We start from the raw sequence: 23,893 nt of genomic DNA, 5'->3' as shown, positions 1-23,893 counted from the left end.
TCTCGGCATTGACGTACTTTGACATTGATGCTTCGTGTGGCAAAACCCACAGAGTGGTAGACGGCGTTGGTGTTAGATGAAGTGTGCCATCAGGAAAGATAACTTTTTACCAATTGAACCACACAACCACACAAAGCCGGTAACATAATTTTCCGGGGCTGTGGCCAATATGACAATCTCTTTCCCAGACCATACCAGACCATCCAGACTCAGACCAGACCATCTCAGACCAGACCAATTCACACAAAAATAGGGCGAAGGCCGGACATTCCCAGCTACCAAGGGCCTGAAAAATTATTTCGGTCCGAGTGTACTAAGTGTAGTATGCCAATGGATGTAGTGTAATGGACGTAAGTGTAGTATGCAAATTGGTGTACAACGGAGAAAAAGCTCATGCCATTCTTGCCACCAAACCTAGGTGATGACATCGGACAAGAAGACTATAAAAACTATTAAGTAAACGCTTTATTCAGTCTAGCCGTGGTTATGAGTTGCCATAGATAACCATAGTGGTCATCACCATCGAAAGTTTTCGGAAGACACACCATTTTTTCCTAAAACCTCAATTATCACGGTGCGCTACTCAGAAAGGTTACAAAGCTCCACAGCTAGCATGAAGCAGCTCTACAAATTGCATCGTGTCTCTGACCGAATAAGGGTTTGCGCGTAAATTGGTGCTTCGTTTTGGCGAGCGGTCAAACCTATTTTTCGTGATAAAAAGCAGTGAGGCGAAATGTTCGGTTATAGCACACGCATGAGCCAAGGCAAATTGATGCCCAAAACTTGGTAAAACATTTGGTCTCTGTAGTTTGTAATTTCGGAAAAAACGAAAACGAAGGGACAGAAAGCATAGCACTTATTTTCAGTTAAGTCCACCTTCATTCCTTCTCTTGGTACCTCACACGACGTGATCTTTATTAGAAAGGAAGCAACTTTACTGAAATTCACCATCATAAAGGAAATAGCTATACTTGAGGTCGTAGCATAAAATTCTGCAAACATCAGAGACATAATAACGAAAGCTATTCAACAAAAACACGCAAAAATCCCACATTTGCCCCTTCCCGAAGCTATCCCAGTCAAAATATCAGATAGTACGCGAATCCTTTCCCAGAGTTCGAACGCTTTGACCTCGAAAAGCTCTAGAAAACGTGCATCTCATCGTATACCAAGTTATATTTGCCATGTTCCACTGTGCCTTCCTGTTGAAAGTGCGACCGTAAGTGGGTTTGCAAGCATTTCAATAAATGCCAATGGAAACATTTTTGGAGCCGATCAACAAATGGGGGTGGGTGATAGAAACACTTGGGTAAGTCCAAGCATAACGCCTAAGGTGCCAACTTGCGAAAGCCAAAATTGCGGTGCGAAGCTACCCTATAGTTGTGATATTGTTCTTTGTCTCTTATCAGGATTCCAAGACTTCCATGATTTATGCTTGAAAACTTGCTCGTTTTACTGGGTTTAGGGTATGTTTTGGGTTCCTGGAGATCGTCGGCATGAGGACTGGCCTATCAAACATGAACAAATCCTTGCATTAGCTCCCATAAGAAGTTTGTTACAACCGTCCATTGTAGGGGAGTTTTGGACTTTTCATCGCTTTTCACTGCTCATGATATTTGGGTAATTCTGCTATAGTCAAACAGACCTTGCTCCAAAAGCAGATAGTCGCCCTTTCAGGCGAGCATTATTAGAGAGGTAATTACGTTGGTTCCAAACTCGAAATGCTCAACTAGAATCGGATGAGCAGGAGCGGACTATGGTGAGTCGTCAGGGCTAACAAAATATCGCATTTTACATTGAAATAGCCGATTACATCGATTGCTCAGCATTTTACCATGGAGAGTTTCACCACCATGTACCTATACGCCATTTCATATTTGCGGAACTATACGATTTGGTCCTATGCGACCAAATACACAAACGTAAAATGACGAATTGAGGACATGGCCACAAAACAAATGAGCTTCAGAGTAAAACTTATCGGTAATTGTGATTTGTAGGCGTGAAGAAAAATAACCAGTGTTGCTCCTGTCTATTTCGTTTTCTTTGCATTGCAAACTTACGTGCCTGTGCAATGCAGTGGTACCGAAGTAGATGGAAGCCAAATAAATGCTAGCGTAAAACGAGCTAGTGAGGCTGAAGCTTGGGTAATTTTAACTCCGCGCAGCGAAATATGTCAATCGTAGTAGCAGTGCTCGGGGAGGATATTACTCTTTATTTTCTGCTGCAACAGCGAGGTGTGACGTCGGCCAAGCACGCTGCGTCACCATGTTTTTCGGTTACCGCGAAGCAGTTGTTGCGGCTTCGAAGACAGCAAGCAGAAACTGACCATCGATGAGAATGCTATACATTTCACTACAGATAACCACCACATGCATGTCATTACAGTACGATTCCTACGTTGTGCGCCAGTGCAGTGGATTTAAATAAACTTCAACCTTAATTTCGCCCCCTATTTTTTAGCACCACCTAGATGACAGTGCTGCGCGGGTTCGGAGTTTCATGATTGGACCTTTCAGGTTTTGATGTTTTGAGTTTCGATGTTTTTCGGGTTTCGACTTCTCGGGTTTCAATGTGCAGGAATATGCAATTTTCTGATCTTGCCGCTTTGCTCATCAACAGTCAATGTCATACATTTACTGTGCAACGCCCTGCCCATGAATATTGATCTGTTAAGGACGTACTTGGCTGATAATTTTCCAACACCATACGAAAATAATGCATCATGATCTCGTGAAAATTATTGCTAGTACCTCCAGCGGAGGTAGATTTTAATTTGTGCACCCAACGTCAGACAACTTTGCCATGGAAAATCAGCCAGCTGTGATGCTCTGGACGGCACCTGTTCCAGACCAGCTTCATTCTTCGTATATGCATGCGAAGTGTATACGCCATGTTATGCGGACGTAGCTTGCTTCAAATGTTTGATGATAAATGTTACGCAGAATGAGCCAACATTTCCAGCTCTGCAATGCAATAAGGAAACCGAAAACGAATTTGCCCTTGTCGTTGAACCCGAGCGGCACAGCATAAGTAAGTTACGAGTTGCTTGGAAACTAAAAGTCTTTGCTGCTGCGCAATTGAACGCATATGTTTTCCTCCTAGTTCTTGTTGTTTCCGTGGATGTTGATCGGCCTGTAGACGTAATAAGATCCTGTTTTTCTTTGCCCAGTCTCCGTTCGTCATTTCAGCCCCAACCTCTTTTCCCTCCCTCTCTCCCTCCATCCCTCCCTCTGTCCCTCTTCCTCGTTCTCCTCCTCCCGTACCTGATGGACATCAATATATCCGGTAAATCTCGCACCTCTCAGCGCTTTCTCTCCCTCCCGCTCAGCCCAAGTCAACCCAACTTAAGAAAACAGAATGACGACAAAGGTCAATAGATATCGACCTGCAGCATATTTATCGAGCTGCAGAGATTATTACTGAATGTAGAGATTGCAGCTGGATAACGTCGGTACGTACACAGGCTACCACCAGTGTAGTGACGCAGGAATGAGGCATTGCAGCTATATAACGTGGGTACGCGCACAGACTACCACCAGTGTAATGACGCAGTAATGAGGCATTGCAGGCTGGATAACGTGGGTACGCGCACAGACTACCACCAGTGTAAGGACGCAGCAATGGGGCATTGCAGCTGGATAACGTGGGTACGTACACAGACTACCACCAGTGTAAGGGACGCAGGAATGGGGCATTGCAGCTGGATAACGTGGGTACGTACACAGACTACCACCAGTGTAATGACGCAGCAATGGGGCATTGCAGCTGGATAATGTGGGTACGTACACAGACTACCACCAGTGTAATGACGCAGCAATGGGGCATTGCAGCTGGATAACGTGGGTACGTACACAGACTATCACCAGTGTAATGACGCAGCAATGGGGCATTGCAGCTGGATAACGTGGGTACGTACACAGACTACCACCAGTGTAATGACGCAGCAATGGGGCATTGCAGCTGGATAACGTGGGTACGCGCACAGACTACCACCAGTGTAATGACGCAGCAATGGGGCATTGCAGCTGGATAACGTGGGTACGCGCACAGACTACCACCAGTGTAATGACGCAGCAATGGGGCATTGCAGCTGGATAACGTGGGTACGTACACAGACTACCGCCAGTGTAATGACGCAGCAATGGAGCTGGCAGGGAGTCAAGCGGGCGGTTCTCCCAGCCTGTCACAAGTTAAAAAAATCAGTGTTTGCAGCCCATCGGTATAAGCAGTTATACACGTCTAACCTCACATGTAAATATTACAAAAAAATATTAGTTACAAACGTTTTGTACCAGGAATTACAAACACCACACCGATCAATTGCAAACACCACAACGATCAATTGCAAACACCGCAACGATCAATTACAAACACTACAACGATCAATTACAAACATCACAACGACTCAATTCTGGACTGCATCCTTAGCTAGCCCACCTCAGCATGAAACGTGGGATGGACTCAAGAGTACAAGACCGACACCTTGCGGTGCAGTGACACGTTACCTGCACGTTGCGGTGCAGTGACACATTACCTGCACGTTGCGGTGCAGTGACACATTACCTGCACGTTGCGGTGCAGTGACACATCACCTGCATGTTGCGGTGCAGTGACACACTACCTGCACGTTGCGGTGCAGTGACACATTACCTGCACGTTGCGGTGCAGTGACACATTACCTGCACGTTGCCGTCAGTCAATTTGAAGAAATCAATCGTTCCAGCGGTGCCGGCAACTGTGGGTGTCGGATTCGAACCCAGTTGCTCGGAGTTTTTGCTGCTCAGAAACTTTGCCGAAGACGCTTTCAGGGTGGAGTTGGTGGCGCCCTCCGACCTGCCCTGGCCCTTCATCACCATGTACACCTGTTGCAAGGGGATAAAGCTAGCTGACACCATTCCTAATACTTAGTAGTGTCACCCAGAGAAGAAAACGGTCACAAAGTACATGATTTCAACTAATCGACAGGGTCACGGAGGGTCGAGTTCGTGATAAACAGGAGGACGATATTCAAAATATCATTTTGTATTGTGAGTTAGGGCCAAAAGCAGGAAGTAAATTTCACTGTTTTCTCAGCGGCATCATCGCTGGCCGTCTTCATGGGTGAGATGTCTGAAGCGTTTTGGGCCCCATGGTAACATTTTTCGTGATGCGTTTGGTATATTTCTTCTATCTGCCGGTACATATCATTGATATTCAGGGAACAGAAGTAAACACACCTGCGGACTTCAGAATGTCATGTTTTCCTAACGGCAGACCACAATTTCCCTGGACTCCTCGCTCAAATCATTGTTCAAGCCTGATGTGTACCTGGCACTGCGCCGGTGGCTATGCACTAAGACCGCTTGCAACATTTCCGCATCATACGTGGTATACATACACTCGTTCTAAACTTCGGTGCAAAGCATCATGCATTCTCTGCAGATTCGTGAAACTGTTACCTTGAATGCCTCCAAATGGCCCCCCGTCCCCGTCCCCCCACCGTAGCCAGTGCTCAGCGCTTTCCAACTCCTGTGGCCTTCTGAGAGCGATGACAATCAACAAAAAACATGTTATTGCCATCTCGAATATTTATGGTGATTGCCTTCACGCCCTCTGGTCCGCAATGTAGAGCGTGCTCACACACCTACGCCTGACAGGCACTCACGTCAGCAGCATGATCGCATTTCCAACTGGAGACCTTAATACACTCAGCATACATATCATTAATATACAACACGCTACGCAAACCCCATGATGCGCATGCCAAATATATGTCAGAACTGCAAAGAGGACCACGACGTCGCAATGAACCAAAGACACTCCAAATAGCCGAACACCGGATGTTCCATGAATGCTTGCATTGACAGCTTCATGAGTGATTGCATCATATAAAGTGGCACAATGGTACGATGATCCTGCCTGAATCAGCCTATTGATCGAAGCTAATGCTCGTAACAGGATTTATGGTGCAGACCTAAGGTCCATACAGGACTACACTCGCATAGCCGTGTGTGCATGCGAACAATAATCTCATCTTTTACAGGTGCACTGCCTAGGGCCTCACCAAGTCGTGAAGTATGCATATCAGGTCTGTCCGCAACGTGTCTCTCGCCCCTGTACTGCTTTCTTATTCCTATAATCTGGTGTAGCTATGCGTGACGGGAAAGTCATTAACAAACTACGGAAGTGGTGCGCGTAGCATGACATGATGTAACACCTTGTCGCACTCCAGGCGAGTGAAGCCCATTACTCGGAAGAAAATCGTGGATGCCCTTAAAATGAACGCAGTTGTCTCTCTTGGCGCCTGGTCCTGCCTCGCTCTTCCATTGTTCACGAGTAAATGGGATTCGAATATGCGTTTAGCTAATGCCTAGTTCCCCTATGGAACATACAGTTGCCCATTTAATCATTCTGAATGCCTGGAAGTGGACTCATTGATGCCCTGGAAAATTAAACAAATGACAGACAGTGCGCATGCTGCTATAGCTCCCAAAACGAGAGCATACTCACCACAAAAAAATGTGCGAAGCGACCACCCATTCTAATCTATGTCGAACTGCACCATGCTATCGGACCGGTAGGACAGCCGCCAGTTCTGTAATTGCTGCGGTCGCGATCACGACCTGCAAGTAGAACACAGGGCTGGGATAACGGATGAAGGGAATACGGGAGAGGAGGACTTCTGTTGCCGGTCTGTCTGCAGGCTCGTTGGGCGCTCACCTTGCTTCCAAAGATGAGCACGAGTAGCACAGTGATTGTCAGCTGATTGTGCAGGAAGAAGATGATGTACAGCAGGTCCGGATTAGCTGGCGACTTAAGAAACAACCTGAAACGGCAGCGTCAGTCAGACACGGGCTGCGACGGGCGGAGACAGACGAACGCATCAGCGAACGTAAACGCAAAGCAGCGAGAACAACAGAAACACCATAGGTAGCAACCTTAAGTTTGCAGGCAGGTGCTGGAGAGTGCTAGAACAGTCCTCACTTTCCCTCCCCTGTTTTTTTACGCGCTCAGTAGCTTTCTCTGTCACTGGTCGATAGCGAGGTAGCGCGAACAACCGCTCGGGCCGGACGCATCCCCTGTCATGCAGCACGCCCTTGAAAATCTATTCGCACATCAGCGGGTGTACTGATGTGCAATCATCTCTGAAATGTGATCTTTGAGCAAAAAGAAGACGGTGACGTAAATCCATCACATAATCCACATATTTGCTCTATCTATAACATCATGCTGCAGACCGAGCATCAGTCATGATGGCAGTGTGAGGCGTGACTGAGGCAGCCGCTGTCGGGACACCCTTGCCGAGGGCGGCGCGAAATGTCAGCTGCTGACTGCCGGGAAGTCGCTAACGTCAGCCTGAGCCGTCATCAAGACGCACCGCCCGGAGCGCCGCCGGCCGCCGCTGCACGGCCGTGTCAGCGATAGTAGCACGGCGCCGCCACCGCCACGGCCGGCGGTGCGACCGGCCGTGAAATAGGAGCAGCCGGGCGCCGCCAGGCGACGCGACGGCGAGATCATTCGGGGCCGGTGGAGGGGCCATTTCGCCGGCGACGGCGCCCGTCTGCCAGCAGGGCCCGCTCGGCTCGCCCGTCTCTGGACGTCTCGCCCGTTCCACCTGACGGGAGCGGGCGGCGTGACAGCCGTGAGACCCGGCGCCGGCTGATGACCGCCGGCCAGGACTTCGATCTCAGGTGGAACCTCTCGCCGCTCGCGCCAGCGCAGAGCGACACCCACGTCGCCGCCGGCGCCGCCGGAGGTGCGGCCCATCGATGCTCACGGTCACGTGGGCGGAAGTCGCGGGTCTGATTGGTTCTGGGACGGTACACGGCTGTGGATGAGATGAAGGCGCTGTTTACCTTCAGTTTCCGTCCCCCAAGAATGTTTTCCTGGGATCTGGGAGTTGGTTGTTGGCCGGGCACGCCGATGGCGGGCCGCACCAGTCGCGGGAGGCGGCAGAGTCACCGTCCGTCCAGGTGCGTCACTCTCCAATGTCGTTAGCCTTCAGCACTTGTTGAGTTCACTGAACGCCTCCCGAGAACGCATGTTGTCAAGATGAGCCAGTATCGATTGGTGCAGCCCCTGAGCCGCCGCACGCGCGGCACGGGACCACTTGGAGACCATCGGCGCTGGACCACAACGGATAATTGCACGGTGCGGCGTCTACAGCTCAGTGTGCCACAGCCGACATCGCTAGTCCAGTCCACTTCCGTAACGCTTTGAAAGCAGGCATTCGCATGGGTGTTGATGATAGCCAAGTAACAAAAAAACTTTTTTTCTCGCTTTGAAGCTGCCTTTATCATTGGTCTTCGACATGTCAGTCGTAATCACCGATCCGCGCCTTCCTAGACACACGCTTTCTAAGTAAGAAGTATGCAACCAACGCAGGCATTGGGAGTCACAAGGGACCACAACTGAAGAGGTAAAGTCATCCTGTTTGACACCACAGAGGCAGGCAAACACGGACCCATAGTTTCAGTTTGTATCCTCAAGCAGTTGTTATGCAAAAGCTTTAATACGACCGACGAAACATATTTTATCCCATTTAAGACAATCCGGGCGACATCAGGAATGAGGTCACGGGCCGCATGTCGATTAGATCGATTATCGACGGGCGTTTGTGAACGAGACGAGCGAGGGAGAACTAATTTTTAATGCCGTTTTCATTTCTCCCATCATTCAGTCCCAGGAGGGTCTTCATAACTCCAGACATGCTCCTAACATACCTTTCGTTCCTTTATTTAACGCTTCACACGCAGCGTGGAGCCAGGCAGCTTTTAAGGCCAATTTTTTCATACGCCTCACCCTGCGGCTAAATTTGATAAGCATTTAATGAACAGCTGGTGGGTCCCAGCCTCCCATCTCGGTTATCCGCTTCAGCACGTTATCGTAAACTGCACACCCTGAGCCTGGCAAAACAAAAACACCAAACAAGCGACCAGCAAGTTCACTATTCTCCTCGCGAGTCCCAAAGCCTCCACGCATCATGCGTCCGGCTGCCGCGGGAAGGCTCCATTAAGGCGACGCCGCGCGCCGTTACGGCCGCCGCCGGCAGGTACTCTGCCATTATGGCCGCCGCCGGCACGTACTCTGCCGTTATGGCCGCCGCCGGCAGGTACTCTGCCGCCGTCCGCCCGCCCTGTGACAAGTTGACGCCATTTGTCCGTGCCGGGACGCGGCAGCCGCGTCATCGCTCTTCAACGTCACCGTCGCCCTCTGCGGCGGCACTTTGAGCAGGTCGAGATGAATGGTCGCCTTTGGCGGGTCGGCGCCGGGATGGGTCGCGCGTCGCCGCGGTGTCTGCATGGGTGGAGGCGTCCGTCGTCACTTTCGACCCGTGGTTAGAGATAGCGCGCCCTGACAGCGCAGTCGTGGTCACAGTCTGATGGCCTCAGCATCTCCTCGGATGACCTCGGGAGGTGCTATGAATCTTCACCACGACCTCATGATTACGGAAGGTGTGGTCTGAGCGATCACTGTGATCTATGAAGTAATGCGGGCTGCAGAAGGTGGTCTCCAGACCATGGAAGCGCAGCCTCCAAATGATAATTTTGACCAACGCAGCGATACGGGTCGGAGGAGGATGGTCTCCAGACCACGGAGACGCGGTCTCCTGAACGACCAGCGTTCTCCGCCAGCTGTAGACTCTGGAGTGATCTGCGCGATCTCCAGACCATGGCTGATCTGCTCCGTTGGGTGGAAGGGCGAGAGGACGCACTCCGGTCGTAGCTGTCTGCCAACCTCGGCAGATGTAGCTCTCAGATCATCATGCCAAAGATCGAGGCCGACAAATGTCTGGGGACGAACAAGGCGAAAGCTGCTGCATGCACCCGCTTATCAGCAGTGACTGACAGCTTTAACTGTCTCCTGACCATCCATATGAATCTCCAGCAGAACGCTGTTCATCTTGGCGCCGGCCAGTCAGATTTTATATCCTGGCTGCGAGGCGAAAGGAGGCTTAATCAGCTCCTTTTTCTGGCCTGGTGGCCTCCAAGAACCTGACATTCCCGACCGGTGGTCAACAGCTGGGTTTGCCTGGCAGACAAAGGTTACACCTTTCTCGCGGTTTCGCGTGACCCGCCGCGTTCCGAGCACTCGCCCGGCTCCGTTGGTAAGCGCATCTATTATCTTCACCTTGCTTGCTATGCATGACGTAATGTCTGCCTCTCTAGTGGCCAGAAATAGCTTTGTCGATGGTCCTTTCCCGCGGAGAGGTGGCGGCATGCAGCCACGTAGTCATAGCTATGAGCAGTAACTCGCCCGCTGCCCTCGTGCCGGCTGGTTGTTGATCAAAAGGTTCAAAGCTTAAGTGCGTAATTTCAGCTGTCATCATCGGGCTTAGTCACTCACAGTTGATCTGGATTAATTGGTTTCTAATTATATTCACTGCCAGTGAAAGGTGGTAACGTTACAGCTAGTGATCAAATAATGATGTGAATGAATGGAGGTACATGGTTCTAATGAAAGGTGGCTAACGTTACAGCTAGTGACCAAATAATGATGTGAATGAATGGAGGTAAACGGTTCTAAATGGAGGTAAATGATTCTAAAGAAAGGCTAACCCGAGACTCGCTTGGGGAGAGGTGTTGGGGGGGGGGGGGGGGGGTTAAAAGTGGCCCGCCCTCCGTGTGTTGAGAATAACTCTGGAGGAGAGCAAGGTCGAGTCATCATATTGTAGTAGCTGGCAGATGACCAATTTGACGCATTCTGAAGGCTGTCAGTTGTCGACAATTGTCAACAAATGTCGATGATGTCGAAAATTGGCAACAACTGTCAATGTTGTCGACAAATGGCAACAAACGTCGATGCCAGGACAGATCACTGAACCGTGGCGTCATTGGTAACGGGTTGTTCAGCAATTTTGGTCTCATTATGCAATAATTCGCTTTTTTCTGTTTTGGATTTACTTTACGTCATCCATCAAATCGTTTCACTTCCCACCAGTCATGGTCATTCACACTACACCAGGTCACACAATATTAGGTCACACACTACCAGATCACACTAGGTCACCAGCAAAAGTCATGTGAGGTGCATTCATAACTGTCGAGGTACCACAGACGCATCATTAATACATACTTTGGTATAACAGACGCATCTTGAAACCAATGACTCCTGTTCGTCATGAGAACATGAAAACACAAATATTATATCCAATTAGGTAAAATGACTGACCTGAGATGAGTCTGACCTGACCCTGACCCTTGACCTTTGTTTACGTCATGATATGATTTTGAGCATCCATTTGTACTTGGTGCTGGCCACACATGTTTGTGGCCGTTGTTGCGGGTGCTTAAAGGTCTCGAATGCCTTCCATGTTGTGTTCTGCGGCATTACGAGGATTTCCAAGGTGTTTCGCGTGACCTGTAGCGTTATCAGTCACGTGACATTTGCGATGAATTAGTGAGATTGATCGGACATCGGACAGAATTAGGCCGTTAGCCGGCTAGACCACCGTTTTGATTTTTCATCCGATGAAGCCCATGCACTTGATTAACAGCAATTTGGGCAGACATTTTGCTTGATGGTTTGCTGAATTCTTTCTTGTCGCTGCTCGTAAAAACGTTGTTTTTTCCTATGTTCAATGCCTAATCAAGCACTGGGAACAAGCTAGATATTGGCAGCAGTGGTCCCAATGCTGTGGGATTCGAAGCACTTTAGTTTATAGCATTTGTAATTTTCCCTTGCTCTTCAATGGTCTCATCTCAATCGCTTAATTTTTTTGTTGGAAAATGCACTTACCTTTGCCAAAATGTTGTGCATTGTTGAAAGTGATCATGCTGTTCAGAGTATTCCCAGTTTACAAAATTGGTTAAAGTCACCATTATTTACGCCGATGCATGCAGCGCTTCATAAGTCAGCAAAATGAAGTAAATTGCGTTGTCTGCAAGATCAAAGCTACCTCGTCCAAAAATGTTTCTCGCAGTGTAAAATTACCAGGAACTATTGTATACCGAGCAGTGAAAAGGTTTGCAAATCACTGACATTGCAAGGGGACACACATATATGGCCACAGCTGCATGGAGGAATATTTAGATGAAGGAAGTGTGAGCAAGTGACATTGTCGTCAGTGACGATTTAATTTTTAAAACAAAAATTGGCTAGTGAGAAAACAGCCAGATACGCTTTGCAAACATATCCTGCCGACACAAACACTAACTGCACACATATATTAATCAGACCAGCAAATCCCTCCATCACACCGAGATGGCATGTAAAGCCATTGGCACGCAGTAATACATTTCACTTGTTTGAAGCGCCTGAGCCACTCACGTATATCACATATAAGTAATTTGGCACTTGTACAGCCCATGACAATATCAGAATGCAGTACTTCAACATTCTGTGCTGATTTTTGGATTTAATATTTGCAAATATGTGCAGGCCCGCTCCAAAATGCAGTCCCGGCTGAGGGGCCATTGTAACTCAGGTAGGAAGTAGTACCTTAGGGTATTGTTTTCCAAAAATGTATGTTTATCGCAAGATATTTGTTCATTGCTGTTAAAAAGCATCGATGCAAATCACTACGATGTGTCTTAAATTTGACATTTCCCCTCAGGCCACGAACTTGTGAAGTGTTCCGTGTCCCAGTGCACAGTGAGCCAAACTTGCGCCCTTAAAAAAAAGAAGAAAGGAGGAGAAAAAGACTGGTTTGACGCCGTCAGCTTCTTTACTGTAATAGTGGGCAGTGTGACATTTCTTTCTATGCCTGCCTGTTTATTTGCGGCCCTGAGACTACGCAGCTGGCAGCAGCTTTTAGACAGGCAGCCCTTGTTTAGTGGATCGTACAATATGCACTTGTTTTCTCAATCAATACGTCTTGACAGCTGTGAAAGTTAATATTTTTTATCTAAATCTTTTTGGATGTTGGGACATCCGCAAACGCAACCCACCTGTCGTGAACATGTCTGTCGTGCCCAGCCCAAACGACCCCTTCTCGCCATCGGCTCCCACAGACATAATACACCCTTAGGGTGTATTATATTTATATTAATACACCCTTAGGGTGTATTATATTTTGGTACGCATGTACTGCCTGACTTTGAACGCGAGCCATGGGGTGGCAAACATACATATAGGACCAGGACTCTGCAGCCGCCCCCTCCCCCACCCAAGACCTTTGCTGTCTACGTCATGGAATAGACACCATGAGTATTTTTGGATAAGGGTAAAGTCAGTTAGGTCCAATTGCTGTGACGCCCACGCTGCCAAAACCGCACTAAAAAGGAGGGCCTTGAGACATCCCAACTCTGCTCTCAAGCATTAAAGGGCTCCCGAACTAGACAAGGGCCTTAGTGACCTACACAACGAGCCCGTTGGTCATATTTACCCCCATGCGACGCAAAATCCTTAGGACATAGCGAGGATGGCGGTACGTGGAACGGTGCGACAGTATGATGATGGTACGAGTCGGCGCAGAAGCAGCAGCTTGACTTACAAAACACTCGGCTCTTGGGAATCCTGGACCTGAAATGTAGGTGGCTGAAACACGACTGTCGCTTCTAAATTTCTGCACTAAGCTTCCAGATATCTAGACCTGCGAAGGCTGGAAAAATCATCTCTTTTTGCTATGTTTCGGCACCAACGAGACACAACATTTATTAACTGGAAACGTCGTTTCTAAGCTTAAGGGTAACTCAGATCCATCCATGTGCGTCCCCTTCAAGCATTTTGCGGTTGCTGGGATTCAAAGGATCGCTCTTGCCTGCATCACACTCATCTGATGGCACACTCATCCAATGAAAATACTGACGGCACACTCATCCAATGGAAACACTGACGGCACACTCATCCAATGGAGACACTGACGGCACACCCATCCAACGAAAAGCTGACCTACCACGGTTAAGCCTGCGATGGCCCCACAAGACCACGGCACACGCAAGTGACAAAGCCACCAGTTAGGCGATTGGGAAGTGTAGCTGCATTTCCCCTTCTGCAAGAGCCTGTACGCCATCATGACGGAACAACACTTACGTGGAAATGTTGAGCAGGATGGTGAGTAAGAACTCGTTGTAAATGGTGAGAGATATGAACTTGCTTTCGTTGAACTCCGACGGTGCTTTCCTGACCACGATGCAGAGTCGTATTCCCCAGACGAAGGAACAGAAGCTCGGCTGGAACAATGACATCAGCTGATGACGGTAGCCTATCAGCAGCAGGTAACACGGATCAACTGGCGAAAACATCCTTCGGCAATTCACAGAGAGAGACAGACGAATGATTGAAAATAGCCTGGATGGAACCAGAGGTGTTGAATGCTGTGAATAAGTGCGAGACGGAGCCGAAGTTCCGACAGGTTGAGCTTCCAAAAGGTGTTTTCAAATGATTTAGTCGACCTTATTTTGACGACCGACAAGTCTCATTGCTAAGACTTTGACGCTCTGAGTTCAGCTCATTGGGAATTAGGTGGGAACTCAGCGCGTCACAAACCGGTTAGCGACCTCGACTTGACTAGAAAACAGAGGCGAAGCTGACGAACTGTTCGCCCACCGTTCGTCGCCATGTGTCAGACCCTGGGAACGGCCTCCAGCTCCAAGGCGATCCTGCGACTCGCCACCCGCAGACATTGTCTAAAGAGCACCAGCCTGGCGACGCTAGCCCTGAATGCACCGGACGGGCTGCCACGTGAAAAAGAGCAAAGAGCTTCTCTTGAGTGTGCTGCAGGAATGGCCGGTGCCCAATGGCCTGTGGCGAGTCAAGGGCACTAAAGAGGGTAGTTTGGTACTGCTTCTGACGTTTGCTTTCGTTATCAATGACCCGACTCTCCCACCAAATTACAGCGCTTCAGATTTGCTGACCAGGTCGATCAACATCGAAGTATTGACCACTCTCACGACGCAGCATTCTAAGGGAGACCGTCACCCACTTGGAAAATCAAGATGTCTCAACGTTTTGATTGGGTGAATTCTGGGATCAGCGTTCACGCTAGGCGGTGCTTGTTGCTTGGACCCAGACTACAGCGTCCCGTCGTGAAATTTGCGGTCAACAACAGAACTTTGCGGCAAAAACCTGAACGTCGTAATGCTCGGCACGGTCCGCCCTGCCCTCTGACATCACCTGACATTCAACAGTTAAATGATTGGTCTATGTCCCAGACCTAGAACTAAGTCTAACTGAACTCTAAACACTAGCCAGCGACGATGTCTCTGGGTAGTCCGCTTTCATTCCCGGAAAAGATAAGTGCTTCTGCGTATATGGGCGTAAACTAATCCACAGACAAGGGCTTTACGAGCCCAGCCTTGCCTTCGAAAGAGCTCTCGGACAGCGCCCACAGTCCACCTTATTCGTCATAAAAATCACAGGCGGTACAAGAGCCTCCACACAATTACCATCCAAGGCGTTCGCACAAAGGGGTTTTCGGGCCTTACAGCTACAGCGCGCCGGCTTATTGGAATGTTTGAAACATTCCGTGGAAATAGCAAAGGGACCTGCGCATAACAATTTGGAACCTTCCCAGCACCGTTGGGTGCCACTGTGGACACTCCTCACTGCCACGAGCCAGCATGCAAGCAAATCGAGTCACTCTCCAAGTGGCCAGGTCCCACCAGTCGGTATGGTACGCTTTCTGGTGGAGAAGGCGTGGTCCCACCAGTCGATGAGGTACACTTACTGGCGGAGAAGGCGTGGTCCCACCAGTCGGTGTGGCAGAGTCGTGTCTTCAGGCCGTCGGCGCTGAGCGCCATCACCACCGACGGCGGCGCCACCAGCGAGCGCACGCCCAGCAGGGCCGTGAAGCCTGCCACCAGCACGCCCAGCCGCTTCAGCAGGTCCAGGTCGGTGATCTTCACCGCTTTGGCCGAGCGCACGCGGAAGATGACCGAAATCCTGCCGACGAGATTTCGGTCATCCTGAGCGACATTGCGCAGGCCCATTGTCACTGCCCTCCCCGAAATTCTCAGACATGTGGCCAGTGTCGACAGGTACCTGTGGATTCCCGATGATGTCATGACAGGCAAATGAGCACCTGAACGCTTGATTAAAAAAGGTAATGTCCCGAGCCAGATCGGAAACGCCGTGAGACATGTATTCCCTTGGCTGATACCACTTGGGTGAGACACCTAGGCAATCTGTCAACACGTAAGTTTCCAACTGTGTCTTCATGGTCGTTTACTGGTGTTTACTTGGATGGGACGGCATTTTGTTTGCTGCATGATCTGCATTGGCGGCGAGAGAACACGTTAGATCTGCAGAGAGGTTAGGTTAGATCTCCAGCTCTCCGCCTATGAGCGATGAGCGTGCAGAGATCGACGGAAAATAGTGTGCACACACCATTTATTTTAATTACCGGGCTGTTAGGCCATTAAATGTAGCATTTGCCTTGCCTTTAACTTAAACATTTTGCAGCACAAATTTCTATCTAAACGTTTCATTATTAGATGAAGGAGAGAGAGAGAGAGAGAGAGAGAGAGAGAGAGGAGAGAGAGAGAGAGAGAAGAGAGAGAGAGAGAGAGAGAGAGAGAGAGAGAGAGAGAGAGAGAGAGAGAGAGAGAGAGAGAGAGAGAGAGAGAGATAGAGAGAGAGAGAGAGAGAGAGAGAGAGAGAGAGAGAGAGAGAGAGAGAGAGAGAGAGAGAGAGAGAGAGAGAGAGAGAGAGAGAGAGAGAGAGAGAGAGAGAGAGAGAGAGAGAGAGAGAGAGAGAGAGAGAGAGAGAGAGAGAGAGAGAGAAGATTATAAAAGATACACCCTGTCTACTTTTGGGAATCAGCTTGACCTGAAACTGTACCTACATGAGCGTGCCCTGAATATAGTTTTCTGGATAATCCCAAGGCCCTATAACAACAGGCTGGGCGGCAGAGTAATACCAGAATATACTATATTTCAAATTGGTAACGGTGCGGCGATCTCATATGCTGCTTTTTATCCATGATTTTTGCAATATTTCCACATAAATAAAAGGTGGTAAACACATAATATCTGGCTAGGAATTATAATCTGTTGCAGGAAATATGTAGATAATCGTCGGCGATAGCTTAAAATTTTGCCTAAATCTGGCAAGGTTACAATTATGGTGTTCCGGCGACATTTCAAAACTGCACTGCTTCTGCTGGCAACATGCAGGGCAGCACAGACATTTTCCGCCGTTCATTGCCCGGCAATCCTGGTGAATATTTTCGTAAGAGTAACTACAATGACACTATCCTCACGTTTATGTCATCATCTTCCCTAAATTGCGTCCTGAAGTAGCCTACAAATAAACGAAACCTCTAATTTTTGGACCCTGCACCGGTGTTACATTCAAATTTGTCATGGAAGGTCCATGTGTGTTTCCATTCAGGTATATCTGTTTATAGACATTGTAATCGGAACGCATATGTGCAATTTCATGCCGATAATAGAATTTCAAGCATAATGAGGTGAAACGTACCATGAGCTTCCAGCATCAAGCCATGCACTGGCTGTCTTCAGGTTATCACCTACCATGTTTTGATGTTTAAAATACAATCATTGGCATGCAGTCAATTGTAATGTTTCCTACTTTTTATGACAATGATAGTAATGTTAACATATCATTTTGAATGCTGCATCAGTGGTAAGTGGTCAAGAATGCCAAATGAGTTGGGGCCTTCAGTTCGTGCTCACCTCAACTTACTCCACTCAGCGCCAGCGAACTGAGCAGTATGGAAATGATGTAACCCACCCCTCAAAGAACAGCAACGAATAGGGTTGTTTCTTCCCAGATTTGGCTCACTTTTTCTGAAAGTCAGGCTTTAGGCCAAATATTTTGGGGGACTGGAGCCCCTGACTGAAAAGGAAACTGTACTCCTGCCAAATGCCAGTCAGTGTTAGGCATGTCTTTATAATTACTAATGTCAAGTGTGACCCAGCACACGCATGATGAAGATGCTCTTATGCTTCTAGCACTGGTACAATTACAGAAATATGTCTAACTCATGCCATTTGGGGCACAGGCGAAGGTTGGCACAGGTTGTCTTTTACACAGGCAACCCGTTGTGCTGTTGAACAATAACTAGCTGCAGCTATTAGCACTTCATGATGCCTGGATAGATTACCCTGTCCCGAAATCCTGCTACGTTCTGTGGAGCCAGTTGGCATGGCATGCCCACTAGAACCGTAAGTTCTTTCTCATGTTTATACCTTGAATGATGATATCCGGCCTTGCACACTCAAATCTCATGTCTGTCTCGGCCTGCCAGCAGATACCGAAGAAATTGCACAAAATGCTTCAGTTCGACGCTTGAGGTTTTGCCTCTAAATGTGCAACTAACCATGTTTGACACATCAAACCAACTTTGTTTGGCCTCACTGTGCCAGGATCATCTACGTCACAAGTGACCTACAAGTTTGCAATATATTCAGGCCCAATTTGTATTATTTCTTGGCTTTTAAAGGTCAGGGGCGTGGGAGGGGGGGGGGGGGGGTAAGAAGGTTACAGGATGGGCTGGTCTTCAACCTCTCTGAAAATGTTATGTTTTCTCTATGGACGTTGACCGGGCATGAATCATCAAAACTTTATTGGAGAATACATGTTGTCCCTGCTCGCAATGTAAGCATGTAGCACGCCAATTTCTTCCTACAATGACTTGCGGAAGCCCGGGTGTCGTTTTTTACCTGCATTTAAATCTGCACGGGTGTAACCTCAACATTACGCATTTGGGACCATAACTGCACCGGCCCAAAATTGCAAACAAGTTAAGGTGAGGTATGGCTACAACAGTGCATAGAAGGAGAAGGTCAAAAATGGCATATACACTCTTACTTTTTTAGGGAAAGTTTCAGTTCCGAGCTAATGCCTGTGCTAGAAAGGGATTTGTGCATTGCTATCGCCGACATCATCGAAATCAGATTGAATCTGCCTTTCTGGCCCTTCTGCTCAGCAACACCCCTAGTGCCTCACTTAACACGCGCTGGGGTGGGGAGTCAAAATGACCCCCAAATATTTTTTGGAATGTTTGCCGAACAATGCGGCGTACCTGCACCAAATTTTGCATAGCTGTAGACAACTGAATGGCGGATCGTTGGCAAAGAACCTCAAACTTTGACTTAGATGCGATCTCGTACAGGTCAATACACCCTGTGAATTTAATGTCTCTAGCTCTCTTAGTTCCTGAGATCTCAGGGGGTCAGATTGATCCCCGAGCGAAGGGTATCCAACCGGCCACCCGGGCGCGTGTTAACATTAAATGTAACCGTTGCCGCCTTCTCAGCGGTTGCACACTCAAATGTTCCCTTCCATTAAGGTGACTGCCCGTTTATGCCTAGTACTGGTTTGAAGTTACCCGCATCTGGATCGCAGTTAGAAACGTTCCGTGACAGTAAGGATGATAATCATCTCTTACTTTGGTAAAAGTCGCCTTTATTGGGTGCAAAACATGGTATGGGGATACGGACTGGTATTGGAATATTTTACCAGCCACAGCTGTTTTAACCCCGGGTTAAAACTAGGAGGCTATGGCTAGGAGGCTAGGCTATGGCTATATGGCTAGGAGGCATACTGGAAAACGTCTTGAGACTTCTTTTAATGCGGGACAACGGCTTAGAACTATCAGAAAACGATTCTTAAAAAAAAACACGTATTGCGACGCCTTTCGACACGTAAATGACCCGGGGCAATCCCATGGTGACGTTACCAGGGAAATACCAGATCTAGTTCCGACTAGGTTCCGACCCTCCCCCCCCCCCCCTCCCGTGGATAATCCACTTGGCACATTCTAACCAGGTGCTGTGTTTTGAGAAGGCGTGCACAAAAGTTGAATAGCAAGGGGATACGTAGCTCCCAATACGCGGATATGACGGTGGTTTGCTGCCATATTTGCAATCGCTTTTGGCGGAACACAGTGAACGGTGAACATGCTACTCAGAGCTTACTGTTTGATTCTTAGTACTCTTAAATATATTTCATGCTTATTTTGATGCCCTTTCAGTTGTACATATTCTGTCGAGACAATATAAAAATCAGCCATAGCATACAGCTGTATTTGGGCCAGGACCTGCAATATTTATCTGGCGCTGCCAACACCTCGGAAGTACTGTGGTTGGCGTCTTCCAGATAGGCAGAAAGCAAACTTAAATCGATTCTCAGCCCATTTCAACGAAAATCTGATTCTACGCTTGGCTTTTGACTGCCGCCGCACCACGCTAGACACTTGACCTAGAAGAGCCCAGACGAGCCCAGAGTCGGAGCCCCGCCACGCCACGTTCGACACTTGACCTGGAAGGAACCCAGACGAGCCCAGAGTCAGAGCCGATGCAAGCCTGATGCACTGCTGGCGCCGGTCGGACCCAGACGAGCCCAGAGCCAGAGCCGATGCAAGCCTGATGCACTGCTGGTGCCGGCCGGACCTCGACGCAGACCCGCCTGCAAAGCCACGGTCGGGCCGAGCCGCCACGCGTACCTCCACGTCTTCAGCATGAGGGCGCCGTAGGAGAGCGAGAAGCCGATCTCTCGCAGCCAGCAGCGAATGGTGCACGTCGCCACGTTGGGTTCCGGGTACGTGACGATCGTCTGCGGAGCATGCACCGCTCAGGTCAGCTCGGGTCAGCTCTTGGCAGTACGAGGAAAACACTACCTTTGAATAGTTTACGGAGACCTGGTAAAGCAGTAACTCGCAAAACGGCCCAGGAAGGAGTAATTAGTTAGTTGTGGAGACACTGCCACGGAACACCCGTTTTTACCTATGCGTCACCGAAAGATGAGAGACAGAGACAGACAGGTTTCATCTGCACCCATGTCTGTTTCTATAAGACATGAACCGTTCCCCCTGGAGCGTTTCATTGGCTTTAGCAACAACCAACCGGCGCGGTACAGGACCAGCACAAGCCTAGTGCAGTTTTCTTTTTCCTTTAAAGACGCCGATATTCATTATCCACTCCAAGAAACCGGCAAAAAGAACATCATAATTGTGCAATATTTGTCGCGTGACGCACTGAAGGCAAGAGTCAATACTTCCCCAGCAACAATGGAGGAGAAAATTCGATGCGGGTCACATAGCAACAGTGTGATACAAATAACAGTGTGATACAAATAACGCCACACCAATTCGACGGTGCTCAAAAGAATATGTCTCATTTGGTAAACTTGACACATACTTCATCCACAGAGAAAACGAAGTCAGGGTTCATAAGCCAATGATGCAACAGCAGAGAAGAGATACGCGTGACGCACGCCCGAGCTGCGGCGGCTGCCGCCCGCGGAGCAGCATGGACGCCAGGGAGGGAGGGGAGACAGGCAGGCGGCACGCTGGGCGGCGCAGCTGCGTCTGTTGCCCACTCCAGCAGAGGGCTGCGGCAGGAGCCAGGTCACGGCCAGTGCGGCGGCAGGAGCCAGGTCACGGCCAGTGCGGCGGCAGGAGCCAGGTCACGGCCAGTGCGGCGGCAGGAGTCAGGTCACGGCCAGTGCGGCGGCAGGAGCCAGATCACGGCCAGTGCGGCGGCAGGAGCCAGGTCACGGCCAGTGCGGCGGCAGGAGTCAGGTCACGGCCAGTGCGGCGGCAGGAGTCAGGTCACGGCCAGTGCGGCGGCAGGAGCCAGGTCACAGCCAGTGCGGCGGCAGGAGTCAGGTCACGGCCAGTGCGGCGGCAGGAGCCAGGTCACGGCCAGTGCGGCGGCAGGAGCTAGGTCACGACCAGTTTCGCGACTGCCATCGAGCCGCCAGCCAGGGCAGCCGCGCCGGTGCTCGGGCGGTGGGGGGGGGGGATGCTGCCCGCCGGAAATATTCCATGTCGCCACCCAACACGGCGTCCAGGGCGGGGAGTGGGCCGCCGCCGTCCGACAGCCGTCGCCCATCCCTGGATCTGGTTCAGATCTGGACCTTGATCTGGCTCAGGCGTTACAAGCCTGGCCGAAGGTGGGTACGTAGGCAAAACTCCTCGACGTCGAGTTGTGAGGCTGGTGACGGGCTTCTTACTGTCTGAAACACCCCGCATATTTCGACGAGCTCAGCCTGGATATAACTGCAGATTCTGCTAGACCCGCTTTAGGTGGCATACATTCAAAGATCACCTTACCACCTTTGTTCTGTTTGGCCTCATGTGTGCTGCGCCCGGCCTCGGAGACGTGTGTCAGTGCACTGCAGCATCGTGACCAAAAAGCAGATTTGGCCGCCGGTAGCCGGCGTTTCTCACGCGTGTGACGCACTCAGGCCGTTTTCAATGGTTTGGGTGGGTGGCTCTCCCGATTGCTGACCCGGCGTGGACATCGGGGACACGCCGACGCAGACGTGTCTGGTTTTATTGATGGAGGGATGTAGGTCTTATCCTGGCGGCAGTGCTGTGGTCGGGAAGAGGGTCCCGTCCTGAGAAGCGTCTCTTGCAAGAGTACCCGCTGAGATCTCTCGTCTTTCAAACGTTTCATCAGTCCGCTGTTTTGCACTTGAGGCCTTTTGCAGACGGGCTGTCGTTCGGATGATGGCAAAATCGTGAGCCTTTGCCTTGAGCGTTCTTGGGGAGCGTCATAACGTCCACGTGCTTGTGACCCCTGGAGACATTTTGACCCCAAGCGTGTCTTACTGCTAACCAGGAGTACGAGGGCAAGAGGTGCGGAGGAAGCCCCTTTGACTATGACTTGAGTGTTCCTGGTGTCAAGAAGACATCTAAGACATTACACAAAGTTAAGCTTTTCATGCCTTGGCGTGAAACAAAAAAGGCAGCCGTCAAGAATTTTTGAATACGCATTGTGGTCAGCAATGTAACTTAGGTGAAAATTGGAATATCGCTTCTATTATATGCGCGTCCGGGTGAACCGTTGCCTGTGACCCACTCTGGTGGGAGCGGGGCCAACTTGGTTCACTTCAGATATCAAAAAAGAAGAGAACTACAGTCACCAAGTTTACAAAATACGCAGAACTACATGTAAACCCGGTTGAGCGAAATCTGTACATCTCTTGGCCGCAAGTTTTGCGTAAGCCAGGGTCGAACAAGGTCAAACTCGGCATCAGTTCGGGAGTGTCCTCAGACACTCTCACGCGACGAACTTTGACCTAGATACCTTCACTAATCAAAAGATCAGTTAAGGGGATTTCAGTTAGTGCGTATCCGACCTCTGGAAGATTCAAATGATCAAAATTACCCGATGAACTATCACTTGGCGACCTTCTTCTAACCCAAAGTTGATCAAGGTCATTTAAGACCGATGCCTTACGCCGATATTTATAAAGCTAACACAACAATCGTTTAAGATCTGTGTGACAATTAGGTGCAAAGTGAGTGCGGCGAACTAATCCACAGAGCGAGTTTTTTTTCTCAAAAACGTTTCCGTCTTGACCTTGGTCTAACTTCTACAACTGCTCAAAGGGCAATGTCAAAGGTCAATCACGCATTTGCAGTCCCTGCTTTAACTGTCCAATGGTGTGGGAAACCACCAAACTGTTCTATGACCGCATTTAAAACTTTGTTATCGGACTAGATCTAAAGCTGCCCTAAGAACTACCTCTGCTGGCAGACATCGCGTAACGTTAAACCGCCTCATGACTGACCCGGTATCTTTTTTCTTTACATCACCAAATTGGCTATTCAATTGTCTACAACACTGCAAAGCTGGACAGTACTACGTCGCACCCTTCGGAACATATTTTGGCAAAACCTTAGGGTGGGCCGAACTGACCATCGCGCCCGAACGCGTGTACATAGCTATTACCAGCTGGTAATATTTCTTAAGTAATAATTCAGATCAGTCACCAGTCGGGTATATACGTAGGACAGCATCGACCGTTTGCTTGTAGATAAAGCCTTCATGCTGGCGGCGCTCTCGTGGCGCCGGCTTGCGTGTCTTTGATCCACACCGCGACCTTGGCCGCGGGACACGGCACGTCGTTAAGTGAGCAACGCGTTTCAAATGCCTGGACATCGGCCATTGCCACCAGGTGCTGCGTGATGCATCAGTGACAAAAACACGGCAGGAATAGCCGCGACGGACCAAACTGCAGTGCCACTGCTGTTACGTGCGGGGCTGAGCCA

The 23,893-nt window shown here is 49.4% G+C and overlaps 1 protein-coding gene across 1 annotated transcript in view; it reads right to left on the bottom strand.

The window, feature by feature from the left end:
* LOC119089367 (putative G-protein coupled receptor CG31760) overlaps positions 1-23,893 on the bottom strand; it is a 98,028-nt gene that overhangs the window by 14,129 nt on the left and 60,006 nt on the right. Inside the window, exons 5-9 of the mRNA XM_037212038.1 lie at positions 20,336-20,445; positions 15,589-15,807; positions 13,957-14,091; positions 6,703-6,808; positions 4,683-4,865 (exon numbers count right to left, since the gene is read on the bottom strand). Of these exons, the coding sequence (XP_037067933.1) occupies positions 4,683-4,865; positions 6,703-6,808; positions 13,957-14,091; positions 15,589-15,807; positions 20,336-20,445 (753 nt within the window). The remainder of the gene's footprint in view (positions 1-4,682; positions 4,866-6,702; positions 6,809-13,956; positions 14,092-15,588; positions 15,808-20,335; positions 20,446-23,893) is intronic.

Source organism: Pollicipes pollicipes, unplaced genomic scaffold (genome assembly GCF_011947565.3).
Source record: "Pollicipes pollicipes isolate AB1234 unplaced genomic scaffold, Ppol_2.1 Scaffold_3087;HRSCAF=3621_pilon_pilon_pilon, whole genome shotgun sequence".
Lineage (NCBI taxonomy): Eukaryota > Metazoa > Arthropoda > Thecostraca > Pollicipedomorpha > Pollicipedidae > Pollicipes > Pollicipes pollicipes.
The sequence above is the reverse complement of the archived record's forward strand: the minus strand, read 5'-3'. Positions and strand labels throughout refer to the sequence as shown.